Source organism: Erinaceus europaeus, chromosome 8, assembly GCF_950295315.1.
Source record: "Erinaceus europaeus chromosome 8, mEriEur2.1, whole genome shotgun sequence".
Taxonomy (NCBI): domain Eukaryota; kingdom Metazoa; phylum Chordata; class Mammalia; order Eulipotyphla; family Erinaceidae; genus Erinaceus; species Erinaceus europaeus.
In genome coordinates, this window is record NC_080169.1 from 71435215 (window position 1) to 71447669 (window position 12455).

The 12455-nt window shown below is 41.3% G+C and overlaps 1 protein-coding gene across 1 annotated transcript in view; it reads right to left on the reverse strand.

The window, feature by feature from the left end:
* SLC26A5 (solute carrier family 26 member 5) overlaps window positions 1-12455 on the reverse strand; it is a 63558-nt gene that overhangs the window by 5162 nt on the left and 45941 nt on the right. The window contains exons 14-17 of the mRNA XM_060195710.1: window positions 9343-9435; window positions 7141-7248; window positions 4883-5083; window positions 1776-1830 (exon numbers count right to left, since the gene is read on the reverse strand). Coding sequence (XP_060051693.1) covers window positions 1776-1830; window positions 4883-5083; window positions 7141-7248; window positions 9343-9435 — 457 coding nt within the window. The remainder of the gene's footprint in view (window positions 1-1775; window positions 1831-4882; window positions 5084-7140; window positions 7249-9342; window positions 9436-12455) is intronic.

The window sequence follows — 12455 nt, forward strand, 5'->3', positions numbered from 1 at the left end:
AACGTTTAATCCTGAAACAGTATGAGTTATGGGTGGGGCAGATAGTGCAATGATTATGTTAATTATTCTCATGCCTGAGGCTTCTACCGTGGTTCTTCTGTTTACCTTTCCACATTCTATTGAGTTTAAACTGTTTAAACAAACCTTAAAATCATACTAAAAAGGACTTCCAATTATAATGGAGTTATCAATTATAGTAAACTTCTAGTCTGCTACAAGTTTTGTTTGACAAGTAAGTGACTTTCAGCTGTCAAGTCTTCACATGAAAAAGCATCTAATCAAATGGAATTCCTGGAAATCCATTTGGATCCTGTTCTCTGACATCGCCCACAAGATGGAATGACTACAACACACCCCCGGAAACCAATGATGTGACCTGGCACGACCTGAAGAAACAGATTCACAGACTCCAAAGATCACTCTCTACAGAAAAGCAGAATTCTGGTGGCCGACATTCCCCATCGAGACAGAAATGCAGCGTTTCATCCCTTGGCATTTTCTTCTGTGGTCAGCTACTTTGGACTGACACCTCCATTAGACTTACTGGTACACGCTGCTGTGTTTCTCAAAGACTAACTTTAGCCAATTGTCTTGAGACTTTATAGACCATGTCCCCTCACCTGCAGGCTCTGTTCCCAGAGGAAGAAACCTCCCCCTCCTTATTAGGTTATGCCAACAGAGGTAGGAAACGCCCTTTGAGGCAAGAGATGCCCCCAGAGGCATGAAGTGTTCCCAGAGGCAAGAAATACCCTTTTGCCTGCTAGGCCTTGCCCTTTGAGGCAAGAAACTTTCCCCTTGGCATCACACTGATTATTGCTGCTTGCCTATTTTATTTTCCATGTCTTATGCCAGTTCTTTGAAAACACCTGTACGATATAGGTTTCTGTTCACCCCACAATCCTGAAACTATGGCCATTAGTTAAAAAGAAAGGGGGAATTGTTGGTATGCTTCTAAAACCCCCTTCTGTTTCATTAGTTTAATTCCCCCTGCTTAACACTATTCTATTTACATAACCACTTCATTCTATTTACATAACCTCTGTTAACAAGCACCACCTTCCCTCCAGGGCATTGGTGGTTTAGTGGTAGAATTCTCACCTGCTCCACCCCCTCTCCTTGTCATACCCTGATTTTCACCAGTCACTTTTCTCTCCACCCTCTCTGCATCGCATCCTGTTCCCACCCTACTGGGCTAGTTAGTATATTTATAAGGACAAGATTGTATTTTTTAGTTTAGTTTAGCTTAGCTTGGTATAGATTGCACTGTGTCCTGCATGAATAAAGAGATACTGCGTACAACCCAGCCATGAGTCCCTGGTCATCTGTTACCCGCCCGTGAAGCCAGCCCGGTGAAAACAACAGGTAAGTCTTAGGATGGTTTTCAAGAGGATATTAAAATTAAAATTCTTCCTAATATATTTACTATTTAAAAAAAATTTTATTTATTCCCTTTTGTTGCCCTTGCTGTTTATTGTTGTAGTTATTCTTGTTGTCGTCGTTGTTGGATAGGACAGACAGAAATGGAGAGAGGAGGGGAAGACAGAGAGGAGGAGAGAAAGACAGACATCTACAGACCTACTTCACCACCTGTGAAGCGACTTCCCTGTAGGTGGGGGGCTGGGGGCTCGAACCAGGATCCTTACTCTGGTCCTTGTGCTTTGCTCCACCTGCGCTTAACCTGCTGTGCTACCACCCGACTCCCCCCTGATATAATTATTAAAAAGGAAAAAAAAAAACCTCAAATGTTAAAAGTATCCATTCAAAATTGTACTTACCACTGCATCCTGCTAAATACACATATATCCCAACATCTCCATATTCTTTTACAATCTGTAATAATGTGGAAATAAAGTTTAGTTTCTCTTTATTCTGGGTCAAATGCAAGTCTCTTTCCAGTAATGTACACTCAGTAATATAATATATTCTAGTTCATTCATTTGAACTACTATGCCTCAATTATTATGCATTCTTGAATTTAATAATAAGTTTGTACTTTCTTACTTTATCTGGACAGGATTATCCAAGAATTTATGTTAAATTTTATCTAGGAGCTACAGAGGCATTAAAGTAGTGACATATTTATTTATTTATTTTTATTTTTTTACCAGAGCACTGCTCAGCTCTGGTTTATGGTGGTACAGGGTGCTTGAACTTGGGACTTTGGGCATGAGAGTCTGTTTGCATAACTATTATGCTATCCACCCTCTGCCCAGTAGTGATATTTTAAAAATATTGTAAAAATCTATGCTGAAATATTTTTTTTTAAAAATATTTATTTGCGGGGAAGCAATTACAGAAGCCAGACCTTCTACCTTCTGCAACCCACAATGACCCTGGGTCCATGCTCCCAGAGGGATAGAGAATGGGAAAGCTATCGGGGGAGGGGGTGGGATATGGAGATTGGGCGGTGGGAATTGTGTGGAGTTGTACCCCTCCTACCCTATGGTTTTGTTAATTAATCCTTTCTTAAATAAAAAAAAATTATTTATTCCCTTTTGTTGCCCTTGTTGTTTTATTGTTGTAGTTATTGTTGTTGTTATTGATGTCGTTGTTGTTGGATAGGACAGAGAGAAATGGAGAGAGGAGGGGAAGACAGAGAGGAGGAGAGAAAGACACCTGCAGACCTACTTCACCGCCTGTGAAGTGACTCCGCTACAGGTGGGGAGCTAGGGGCTCGAACCAGGATCCTTACACTGGTCCTTGTGCTTTGTGCCACTTGCGCTTAACCTGCTGCGCCACCCACTCCCTATACTGAATTCTTTACAGGTGATAAATGACTGGAGTGTACTTCAAAATAAGAAGGGGGGCGGAGCCTAGATGGTGACTTGGAGATAATACCTGGTGTGAGCTCCAAAAATAAGCAGCTTTTTAAAAAAAAATTTTTTTTTAATTCTATTTATTGGATAGAAACAGCCAGAAATTGAAAGAGAAGAGGATGATAGAGAGGGAAAGAGACAGACACCTGCAGCCCTGCCTCACCACTCGTGAATCCCCACCCCCCCCCCCCCCCCCCCGCAGGTGGGACCCGGGGGCTCGAACCTGGGTACTTGTGCACTGTGACGTGCGCTCAGCTAGGTGCGCCACCACCGGGCCCCAAGAAGCAGCTTTCAACCTGGGATTCTACGGGGAAGCCACCAGGTTCCAGATGCTAACATGATGTCAAACGGACTTCCCTGGGCAGATGACTCCACCAATGTGTCCTGGAGCCGGGCTTCCCAGATCCCCACCCAACTAGGGAAAGAGTGAGACAGGCTGGGAGTATGGATCGACCTGTCAATGCCCATGTTCAGTGGGGAAGCAGTTACAGAAGCCAGACCTTCCACCTTCTGCACTGCATAATGACCCTGGGTCCATGCTCCCAGAGGGGTAAAGAATAGGAGGGATATGGGGAGAGGATGGGATACGGAGTTCTGGTGGTGGGAATCATGTCGAGTTGTACTCCTCTTATCCTATGTTTTTTTTTGTCAGTGTTTCCTTTTTATAAATAAAAATAAAAATAAATAAGAAAAGGGACTACTGGATGTGAAAAGCAAACTTGATTATAAATTGATCATTGTTGGAGCTGAGTTACTTGGAGTAATAATATGATCTTGACTTTTTTTCTTTTTTGCCTCCAGGGTTATTGCTGGGGCTCTGTGCCTACACCACCACAAATCCACTGTTCCTGGAGGCTATTCTTGCCCTTTTGTTGCCCTTGTTGTTCATCGTTGTGATTATTACTGTTGTTATTGCTGTCATTGTTGTTGAGTAGGACAGAGAGAAATAGAGAGAGGAGGGGTAAACAGAGAAGGGGGGAGAGAAAGATAGAAACCTGCAGACCTAGGGGCTGGGTGGTGGTGAACCTGGTTGAGCGCAGATGTTACAGTGAGCAAGGACCTGGGTTCAAGTGCCCAGCCCCCACCTGCAGGGGGAAAGCTTCACAAGTGGTGAATCAGGGCTGCAGGTGTCTCCTGGCTTTCTCCCTCTCTATCACCCCTTCCCTCTCTATATCTGGCTGTCTCTATCCAAATAAATAAATAAAGATAATTTAAAAAAATTAAAAAAGAACAGGCAATTCAATATACTTTTTTAAAAAAAAGAAACCTGCAGATTTGCTTCATCACCTGTGAAGGGACCCCCTTGCAGGTAGGGAGCAGAGGGTTCCAACCGGGATCCTTACACCGGTCCTTGCGCTTTGCATCATGTGTGCTTAACCTACTGCACTGCCACCCAGACCCAGCTTTTATTTATTTATTTATTTTTAATCATGCTCTTTATTTTGTATATATATATTTTAATATTTATTTTATTTATTTATTCCCTTTTGTTGCCCTTGTTGTTTTATTGTTGTAGTTATTATTGTTGTTGTCGTTGTTGTTGGATAGGACAGAGAGAAATGGAGAGAGGGAGGGGAAGACAGAGAGGAGGAGAGAAAGACAGACACCTGCAGACTTGCTTCACCGCCTGTGAAGCCACTCCCCTGCAGGTGGGGAGCCGGGGTTCAAACAGGGATCCTTATGCCGGTCCTTGTGCTTTGCGCCACCTGCGCTTAGCCCGCTGCGCTACCGCCCGACTCCCATTTTGTATATTTTTATACAAATTTTACAACCAAAAATTTGAAAACAAAAACATAAATGAATTTTAAGAATTGGAAAGGGACCTTAGATCAATTTTGATTTTACTGATTGTGAGGCTGGGCACAGAGATATTAACTCACTGTTTTTTTTTTTTTACCCGATTAATGTTCAGCTCTGTCTTATGTTGGTGCAGCGGGCATTGAATCTGGGACCTTGTAGCCTCAGGCATGGAGTCTGACCTGTAGCCTCAGGCATGGAGTCTGTTTGCACAACCATTATGCTATCTATCCCCGCCCATTAACTCAAGGTTTCAAGATGATGCTTACCCCTGCCAGAGTTTTTACACCAACAGAATCAATAAAATTGACTTGTGTAAAATCCAGAATGACAGTGTGGATGTTATCCCCTGGGGGCATAAATCTTTGGATTTCCTCAGGGAAGGTGTTCTTGATAACAATTGGGGGGTATTTTACTTCATTCTCCTCTTCTTCAGGTTTGGTGCCATCTTCTCCATCTACTTCTGCATCCTATGTCAAAAATTAAACCAAACCAGGATTATATAATAACCAACTCATATTTGGTTCTGAGAAAACTTTATATGAGAAAAATTAGTCTTTGTAACTTCAAGCTACCAACTATAACAAATCTTTCCTAAAATATTTGCTAAACCGGGGGTGGGGCGGTAGCACAGCGGGTTAAGCACATGTGGCAAGAAGCCAAGGACTGGCTCAAGGATCGGGGTTGGAACCTCCATCTCCTCACCCGCAGCGGGGCGGGGCGGGGCAGGGTGGGTGGCTGGTGTCAATTCACAAGTAGTGTAGAAGGTCTGCAGGTGTCTATCTTTCCACCTCTGTGTCTTCCCCTCCTCTCTCCACTTCTCACTGTCCTATCCAACAAGAATGACACCAATAACAACAATAGTAACTACAACAATGATTAAAAAAAAACAAAAACAAGAAGGAAACAAAAGGGAAAAAATAGCCTCCAGGAGCAGTGGATTCATGGTGCAGGCACCGAGCCCAAGGAATAACCTTGGAGGCAAAAAAAAAAAAAAAAAAAAAATAATAATAATAATTGCTATACTCCAAACTTATACATACAATTCTATCTTCTTTGTTTTCCTTTTCTTTTTTAATCTCTCTTTTTTAAAAATTTATTTATTTGATTGGATGTAGAGAAATTTAGAGGGAAGGGGGATAGAGAAGTAGGCAGAGACAGAGATACCTGCAGTACTGCTTTGTGAAGCTTTCCCCCTGCAGGTGATGACTAGGGGCTTGAACCCCAGGTCCTTGTGCACTATAATGTGTGCACTTACCAGGTGTGCCACTGCCTGGCTCCTCTTTTCTTTATTTAAATCCCCTGTGTGTAGTGCTGAAGATTTAACCTAAGGCCTCATAAAATAAAAGGCATGCAATCTACTGAGCTTCATCCCTGGACCTTTGTTCTTTCTTCTGTCATCTGTATGTATTTGTTTAATGAAGTCCACTCTTTTCAATCATCATATTCACTTCTTTTTTTAAAACATTTATTTAGTTTATTTATTCCCTTTTGTTGCCGTCATTGCTTTATTGTTGTAGTTATTATTGTTGTCATTGTTGTTGAATAGGACAGAGAGAAATGGAGAGAGGAGGGGGAAGACAGAGAGGGAGAGAGAAAGACAGACACCTGCAGACCTGCTTCAACGCTTGTGAAGCAACTCCCCTGCAGGTGGGGAGCCAGGGCTCAAACCGGGATCCTTACACGGGTCCTTGTTCTTTGCGCCACCTGCGCTTAACCCGCTGCGCTACAGCCCGACTCCCCATCATATTCATTTCTTTCTAACTTACCAAACTTCTTCATTTGGCAGGTGGTCTCTGGGGCTTTACTGCTCTTGACTAAGTTTTTTTTTTCCTCCTCAGATAGAAACATCAAGACAGAGACAGAGGGAAACAAACACCCCCCCCCCCCCCCGCAACCCCTCTCCCGCCCCCCAGTATTTAAGCTTCCTTCATTGTAGTAAGGGGTTTGGGCTCAAATCTGGGGAGTACATGTGGCCTAGCAGCACACTATCCAAACAAGTTATTTTGCTGAAAACTGCCCCCCCCTTCTAAAATAGTCCCACTAACTTCTGCATGACAGGCCACAAGTCATAAGCTTGAAGAGCAAAACTCAACCTCTACACATTTGTACTATCAGTTGCAGGGATCTATGACAAACACTGTTTCTCTGGGTTCATAGTGCTACTCATCTCAGAAGCATCCTCATAATTGTTTCAACTACATGAAGATTAGATTTTTTTTTTTAAAAAAAGATATTCTCCTTCAGGCATTAAAGGGTGGGAGGTGAAACATCAAGAGGGAAGGGAAGTGTTTAAGGATTAGGGTTCAATCCCCTTCCTCCCCACTGTCTCCATCTGCAGAGTGTCAGGAAAGCTTCGTAAGTAGTGAAGCAGTGCTGCAGTTCTCTCTTTCTTTCTCTCTCCTTCTTTAAATGTCCCCTTCCCTGTCAATTTCTCTTTGCCTCTATCCAACAAATAAATACATTAAAAAAGATTTCTTAAAAAAATAAAAAAGGAAGGGAAAATGACAACAAAGACCTCACTCACCACTTTGACAACCATTGCATTGGCCATATTTGCATTTCCGACTTCCTTAGCATACTTCCTCATGGCCTTTCTCCTTGCTCCCATAATGAGTGCTGGGTTTACACCGGTCTTCAAAGAAAAGCAATATGGGTAAATAACTTCTTGGCTTCCAGGGACACATTTAAATACGATTGATCTTCAAGTGTTCCCATCTGGTTGGTTTCTGTGTCATGGGATTGCCTAACCCCACTCTACCTTCTTTCAGATGCCCTGAACTGAGTTATTTCCATATTAAAAGAACGTTAGTAACATCCTTTACTTTTGGACTTAATTCGAGATAAGCAGAAGCTAGAGTACTAAAGAGAGTTTTTAATGGTGTTTTTTAAACTTAGAGTAGGAAACCAAAAATTATTTTTTCACCTTTCTTTCTCAGATTTTTTTAAAAGTATAAAAAAAAAAAGGATAAATATTGGTGGTTGTAAAACAACATAAATGTACCACATCATCATCTGAGGCCCTAGTCAGTGGATCCTTGGATTCCCACACAAATATAATGGGCCTAGACCTCTGATGGATCTCTCCACCACCACTGGTCACTTCCATCAGGAATGTCATTAATTATAAGCCCCGTTGCAGGCCTTCCTAGGACCTTGCCCTCACCATAATGCTGTGATGGTAGGGACAGTCCCTATCTCCAAAGAGAGGCTGGGGTATCCTGCCCTGACACTCAAGGAAGACTGCTCCTGAAATGAGTGCAGCCTTCAATGTCCCCAGCTGTAACCATGAGCTGCAAGCTCAGACCAATAGGGACTCAGAGGTTACATATGCTCCTGCAATAAATATAAATGTATTTATATGGGCCTGGGTCAGTGGATGAGGGTAAATAGTTAATTTTATTTATAGATTTTTGTTTTTTCAAGAATGGGAGCTACTCACTGCCCAAATCCAACTTTCTTTTTTTAAAAAATATTTTATTTTATTTATTTATTCCCTTTTGTTGCCCTTGTTGTTTTATTGTTGTAGTTATTGTTGTTGTTGTTGGATAGGACAGAGAGAAACGGAGAGAGGAGGGGAAGACAGAGAGAGGGAGAGAAAGACAGACACCTGCAGACCTGCTTCACCGCCTGTGAAGCAACTCCCCTGCAGGTGGGGAGCCGGGGTTCAAACCGGGATCCTTATGCCGGTCCTTGTGCTTTGCGCCACCTGCGCTTAACCCGCTGCACTACAGCCCGACTCCCCCAAATCCAACTTTCTAGCCCTCTTCTCTACTCTGACACCAATTTCTCAGACAATATTTTTATCCAACTTCATGTTAGCTATCAAACTCAAGCAAAAACTACCATAGTTGTGGGTCCCTAGAAATATCCCCCAAATGGACTTCCTAACTTCCATCCACCCATCTGCTCTATTCCTACTTTTTGGTTCCTGTTCATTAACCATTTTGTCTCACTTTATATCCTGCCACCTTCCAGACACCAAGTTACAGATGCTACATGATTCCATCCTGACTTCTCTGGGCAGACGACCAAGCCAACGTGTTCTGGAACCTCATCTTTCCAGAGCTCTATCTAGCCCACTAGGGAAAGATAGAAGCAGAATAGGGGTATGGATCAATATGCCAACACCATGTCCAGCAGAGAAGCAATTACAGAAGCTAGAACTACTACCTTCTGTACACCCAAAACAATTTTGATATATACCCCAAATGGGGGAGATGAGATAGGAAGAAAAGGTTAAGAGGGCTCTGAACTCCAGCTCCATCAGGACCCAGAGAGAGAGGAGGAAAAAGGGAGGAACATTTGGATGTAGTAATTGGGTCATGTGTGGTTTGGAGGGGAAGAGAGGATTGGACCTGGAAGAAAAAGAGGGCAATTAAGTAAAAATGTGGACAGATAGTTGTAGAGATGATAGTTAACTCATGTCTGCAACCTTAAGAGAACTGCTGTGGCTTGCAATGGAGGGACTGAGGATTCAGATCTTTGGTGGTGGGAATGGTATGGAATTATTACCCCTGTTAACATGTAATTTTGTAAATCAATATTAATCCACTAATAAATTTTTTTAAAAAGCAAAACAATGTGACTGTACTTAAATATTATCCACTGAATTGTACACTTGAAAATAGTTAAAATGGTACTGGAGACTTTTAAAAGATCCTAACAGTCCAGTTAACTCATAGATCTTCTCCTCAGAAATAATTACTCTTAATTTCTTGTAACTCACCTTTCTTTTTAATGCATTGCTGTACAGGTCACTGTTTGCATAATAAATTGGGGCATTTATCTGGAATATCTTTATTCCAGGAATTTCTTTCACCTGAGAAATAAGACATTAGTGAATTTAACACATTGAAATATTCAGAATCTAAACTATAACCATCTCCCTGCTCCAACTAGAATACTAATATGAAATCTGCTAAAGGTCAGCATATAGTGTTATTTTATTATTATTATTTTTAAATTTTTTTCTTTTTTTTATTGGGGAATTAATATTTTACATTCAACAGTAAATACATTGGTTTGTACATGCATAACATTTCCCAGTTTCCCATATAACAATACGACCCCCATTAGGTCCTCTGAATCCTTCTTGGACTTATATTTTCCCTACCCACCCACCCCACAGTCTTTTACTTTGGTATGATACGCCAATTCCATTTTAGGTTCTACTTGTGTTTTCTTTTCTGATCTTGTTTTTCAACTTCGGCCTGAGAGTGAGATCATCCCATATTCATCCTTCTGTTTCTGACTTATTTCACTCAACATGATTTTTTCAAGGTCCATCCAAGATCGGCTGAAGACGGTGAAGTCACCATTTTTTACAGCTGAGTAGTATTCCATTGTGTATATATACCACAACTTGCTCAGCCACTCATCTGTTGTTGGACACCTGGGTTGCTTCCAGGTTTTGGCTATTACAAATTGTGCTGCCAAGAACATATGTGTACACAGATCTTTTTGGATGGGTGTGTTGGGTTCCTTAGGATATATCCCCAGGAGAGGAATTGCAGGGTCATAGGGTAGGTCCATTTCTAGCCTTCTGAGAGTTCTCCAGACTGTTCTCCACAGAGGTTGGACCAATTGACATTCCCACCAGCAGTGCAGGAGGGTTCCTTTGACCTCACACCCTCTCCAGCATTTGCTGCTGTTACCTTTTCTGATGTATGACTTTCTCACAGGAGTGAAGTGGTATCTCATTGTTGTCTTTATTTGCATATCTCTGACAATCAGAGACTTGGAGCATTTCTTCATGTGTTTCTTGACATTTTGGATCTCTTCTGTGGTGAATATTCTGTCCATGTCCTTCCCCCATTTTTGGATGGGGTTATTTGTTGTCTTGTTGTTGAGTTTGGCAAGCTCTTTATATATGTTGGTTATTAATCTCTTGTCTGATGTATGTCATGTAAAGATCTTCTCCCATTCTGTGAGGGGTCTCTTGGTTTGGGTAGTGGTTTCTTTTGCTGTGAAGAAGCTTTTTAATTTGATGTAGTCCCATAGGTTTATACTTGCCTTAGTCTTCTTTGTAATTGGATTCGTTTCATTGAAGATGTCTTTAAAATTTATTTGGAAAAGAGTTCTGCCAATATTTTCTTTTAAGTATCTGATAGTTTGTGGTCTAACCTCCGAGTCCTTGATCCACTTGGAATTTACTTTTGTATTTGGTGAAATACAGTGGTTCAGTTTCATTCTTCTGCATGTTTCAACCCATTGTTTCCAATACCATTTGTTGAAGAGACTCTGCTTTCCCCATTTAATAGTCTGGGCCCCTTTGTCAAAGATTAGATGTCCATAGGTGTGGGGGCTCACTTCTGGATTCTCAATTCTATTGCACTGGTCAATGTGTCTATTCCAGTGGTGAGTGTGTATATTCATGTTCCAGTACCAAGCAGTTTTGATGACAATGGCCCTATAATACAATTTGAGATCTGGGAGTGTGATGCCTCTGGTTCTGTTCTTTTTTATCAAGATAGTTTTGGCAATTCTAGGTCTTTTCTGGTTCCAGATAAACATCTGTATCATTTGTTCTATTCTCCTAAAAATGTGGTTGGGATCTTGATGGGGATAGCATTAAATTTGTATATGGCTCTGGGTAGTCTATTCATTTTAATGATGTTAATTCTTCCAACCCATGAACATGGAATATCTTTCCACTTCTTTGTGTCTTTTTCAATTTCCTTGAGTAGTGACTCATAATTTTCAGTATACAAGTCTTTTACTTCTTTGGTTAGATTTACTCCTAGATATTTTATTGTTTTAGTTGCTAAAGTAAAAGGAATTGATTTCTGGATTTCAGTTTCTTTTTTTTTTTTAATATTTATTTTACTGATTTATTCCCTTTTGTTGCCCTTGTTGTTTTATTGTTGTAGTTATTATTATTGTTGTTGTTGTTGGGTAGGACAGAGAGAAATGGAGAGAGGAGGGGAAGACAGAGAGGAGGAGAGAAAGATAGACACCTGCAGACCTGCTTCACCGCCTGTGAAGTGACTCCCCTGCAGGTGGGGAGCCGGGGTTTGAGCCGGGGTTCGAACCGGGATCCTTATGCCAGTCCTTGTGCTTTGCGCCACCTGCGCTTAACCTGCTGAGCTACAGCCCGACTCCCTGGATTTCAGTTTCTTCTAGCTTAGTGTTTGCATAGAGGAATGCCACTGACTTTTGAATGTTAATTTTGTAGCCTAACACCTTACTGTATTGCCTGATGATTTCCAAAAGCTTCTTGTTGGATTCCTTAGGTTTTTCTGTGTATACTATCATATCATCTGCAAATAGGGAGAGTTTGACTTCTCTTCCAATCTGTGTCCCTTTAATTCCTTGCTCCTGCCTGATTGCTATGGCAAGAACTTCCAACACTATGTTGAATATTAGTGGTGATAGTGGGCAGCCCTGTCTAGTACCTGATCTGAGTGGAAATGCTTCTAGGTTTTCACCATTGAGTATGATGTTGGCTATAGGTTTGCTATATATAGACTCCACTATCTTCAGTAATTTTCCATCTATTCCTATGTTTTGTAGTGTTTTGATCATAAAGGGATGTTGTATTTTGTCAAAGGCTTTCTCTGCATCTATTGATATGACCATGTGGTTTTTGGTCTTGCTTTTGTTGATGTGGTGGATCACATTGATTGATTTACGTATATTAAACCAACCTTGCATGCCTGGGACAAACCCCACTTGGTCATGATGAACAATCTTTTTAATATACTGCTGTATCCGGTTGGCTAGAATTTTGTTCAATATTTTCGCATCTATGTTCATCAGAGATATTGGTCTGTAGTTTTCTTTTTTGGTTGTGTCCCTGTCTGCTTTTGGTATCAGAGTGATGTTAGCTTCATAGAAGCT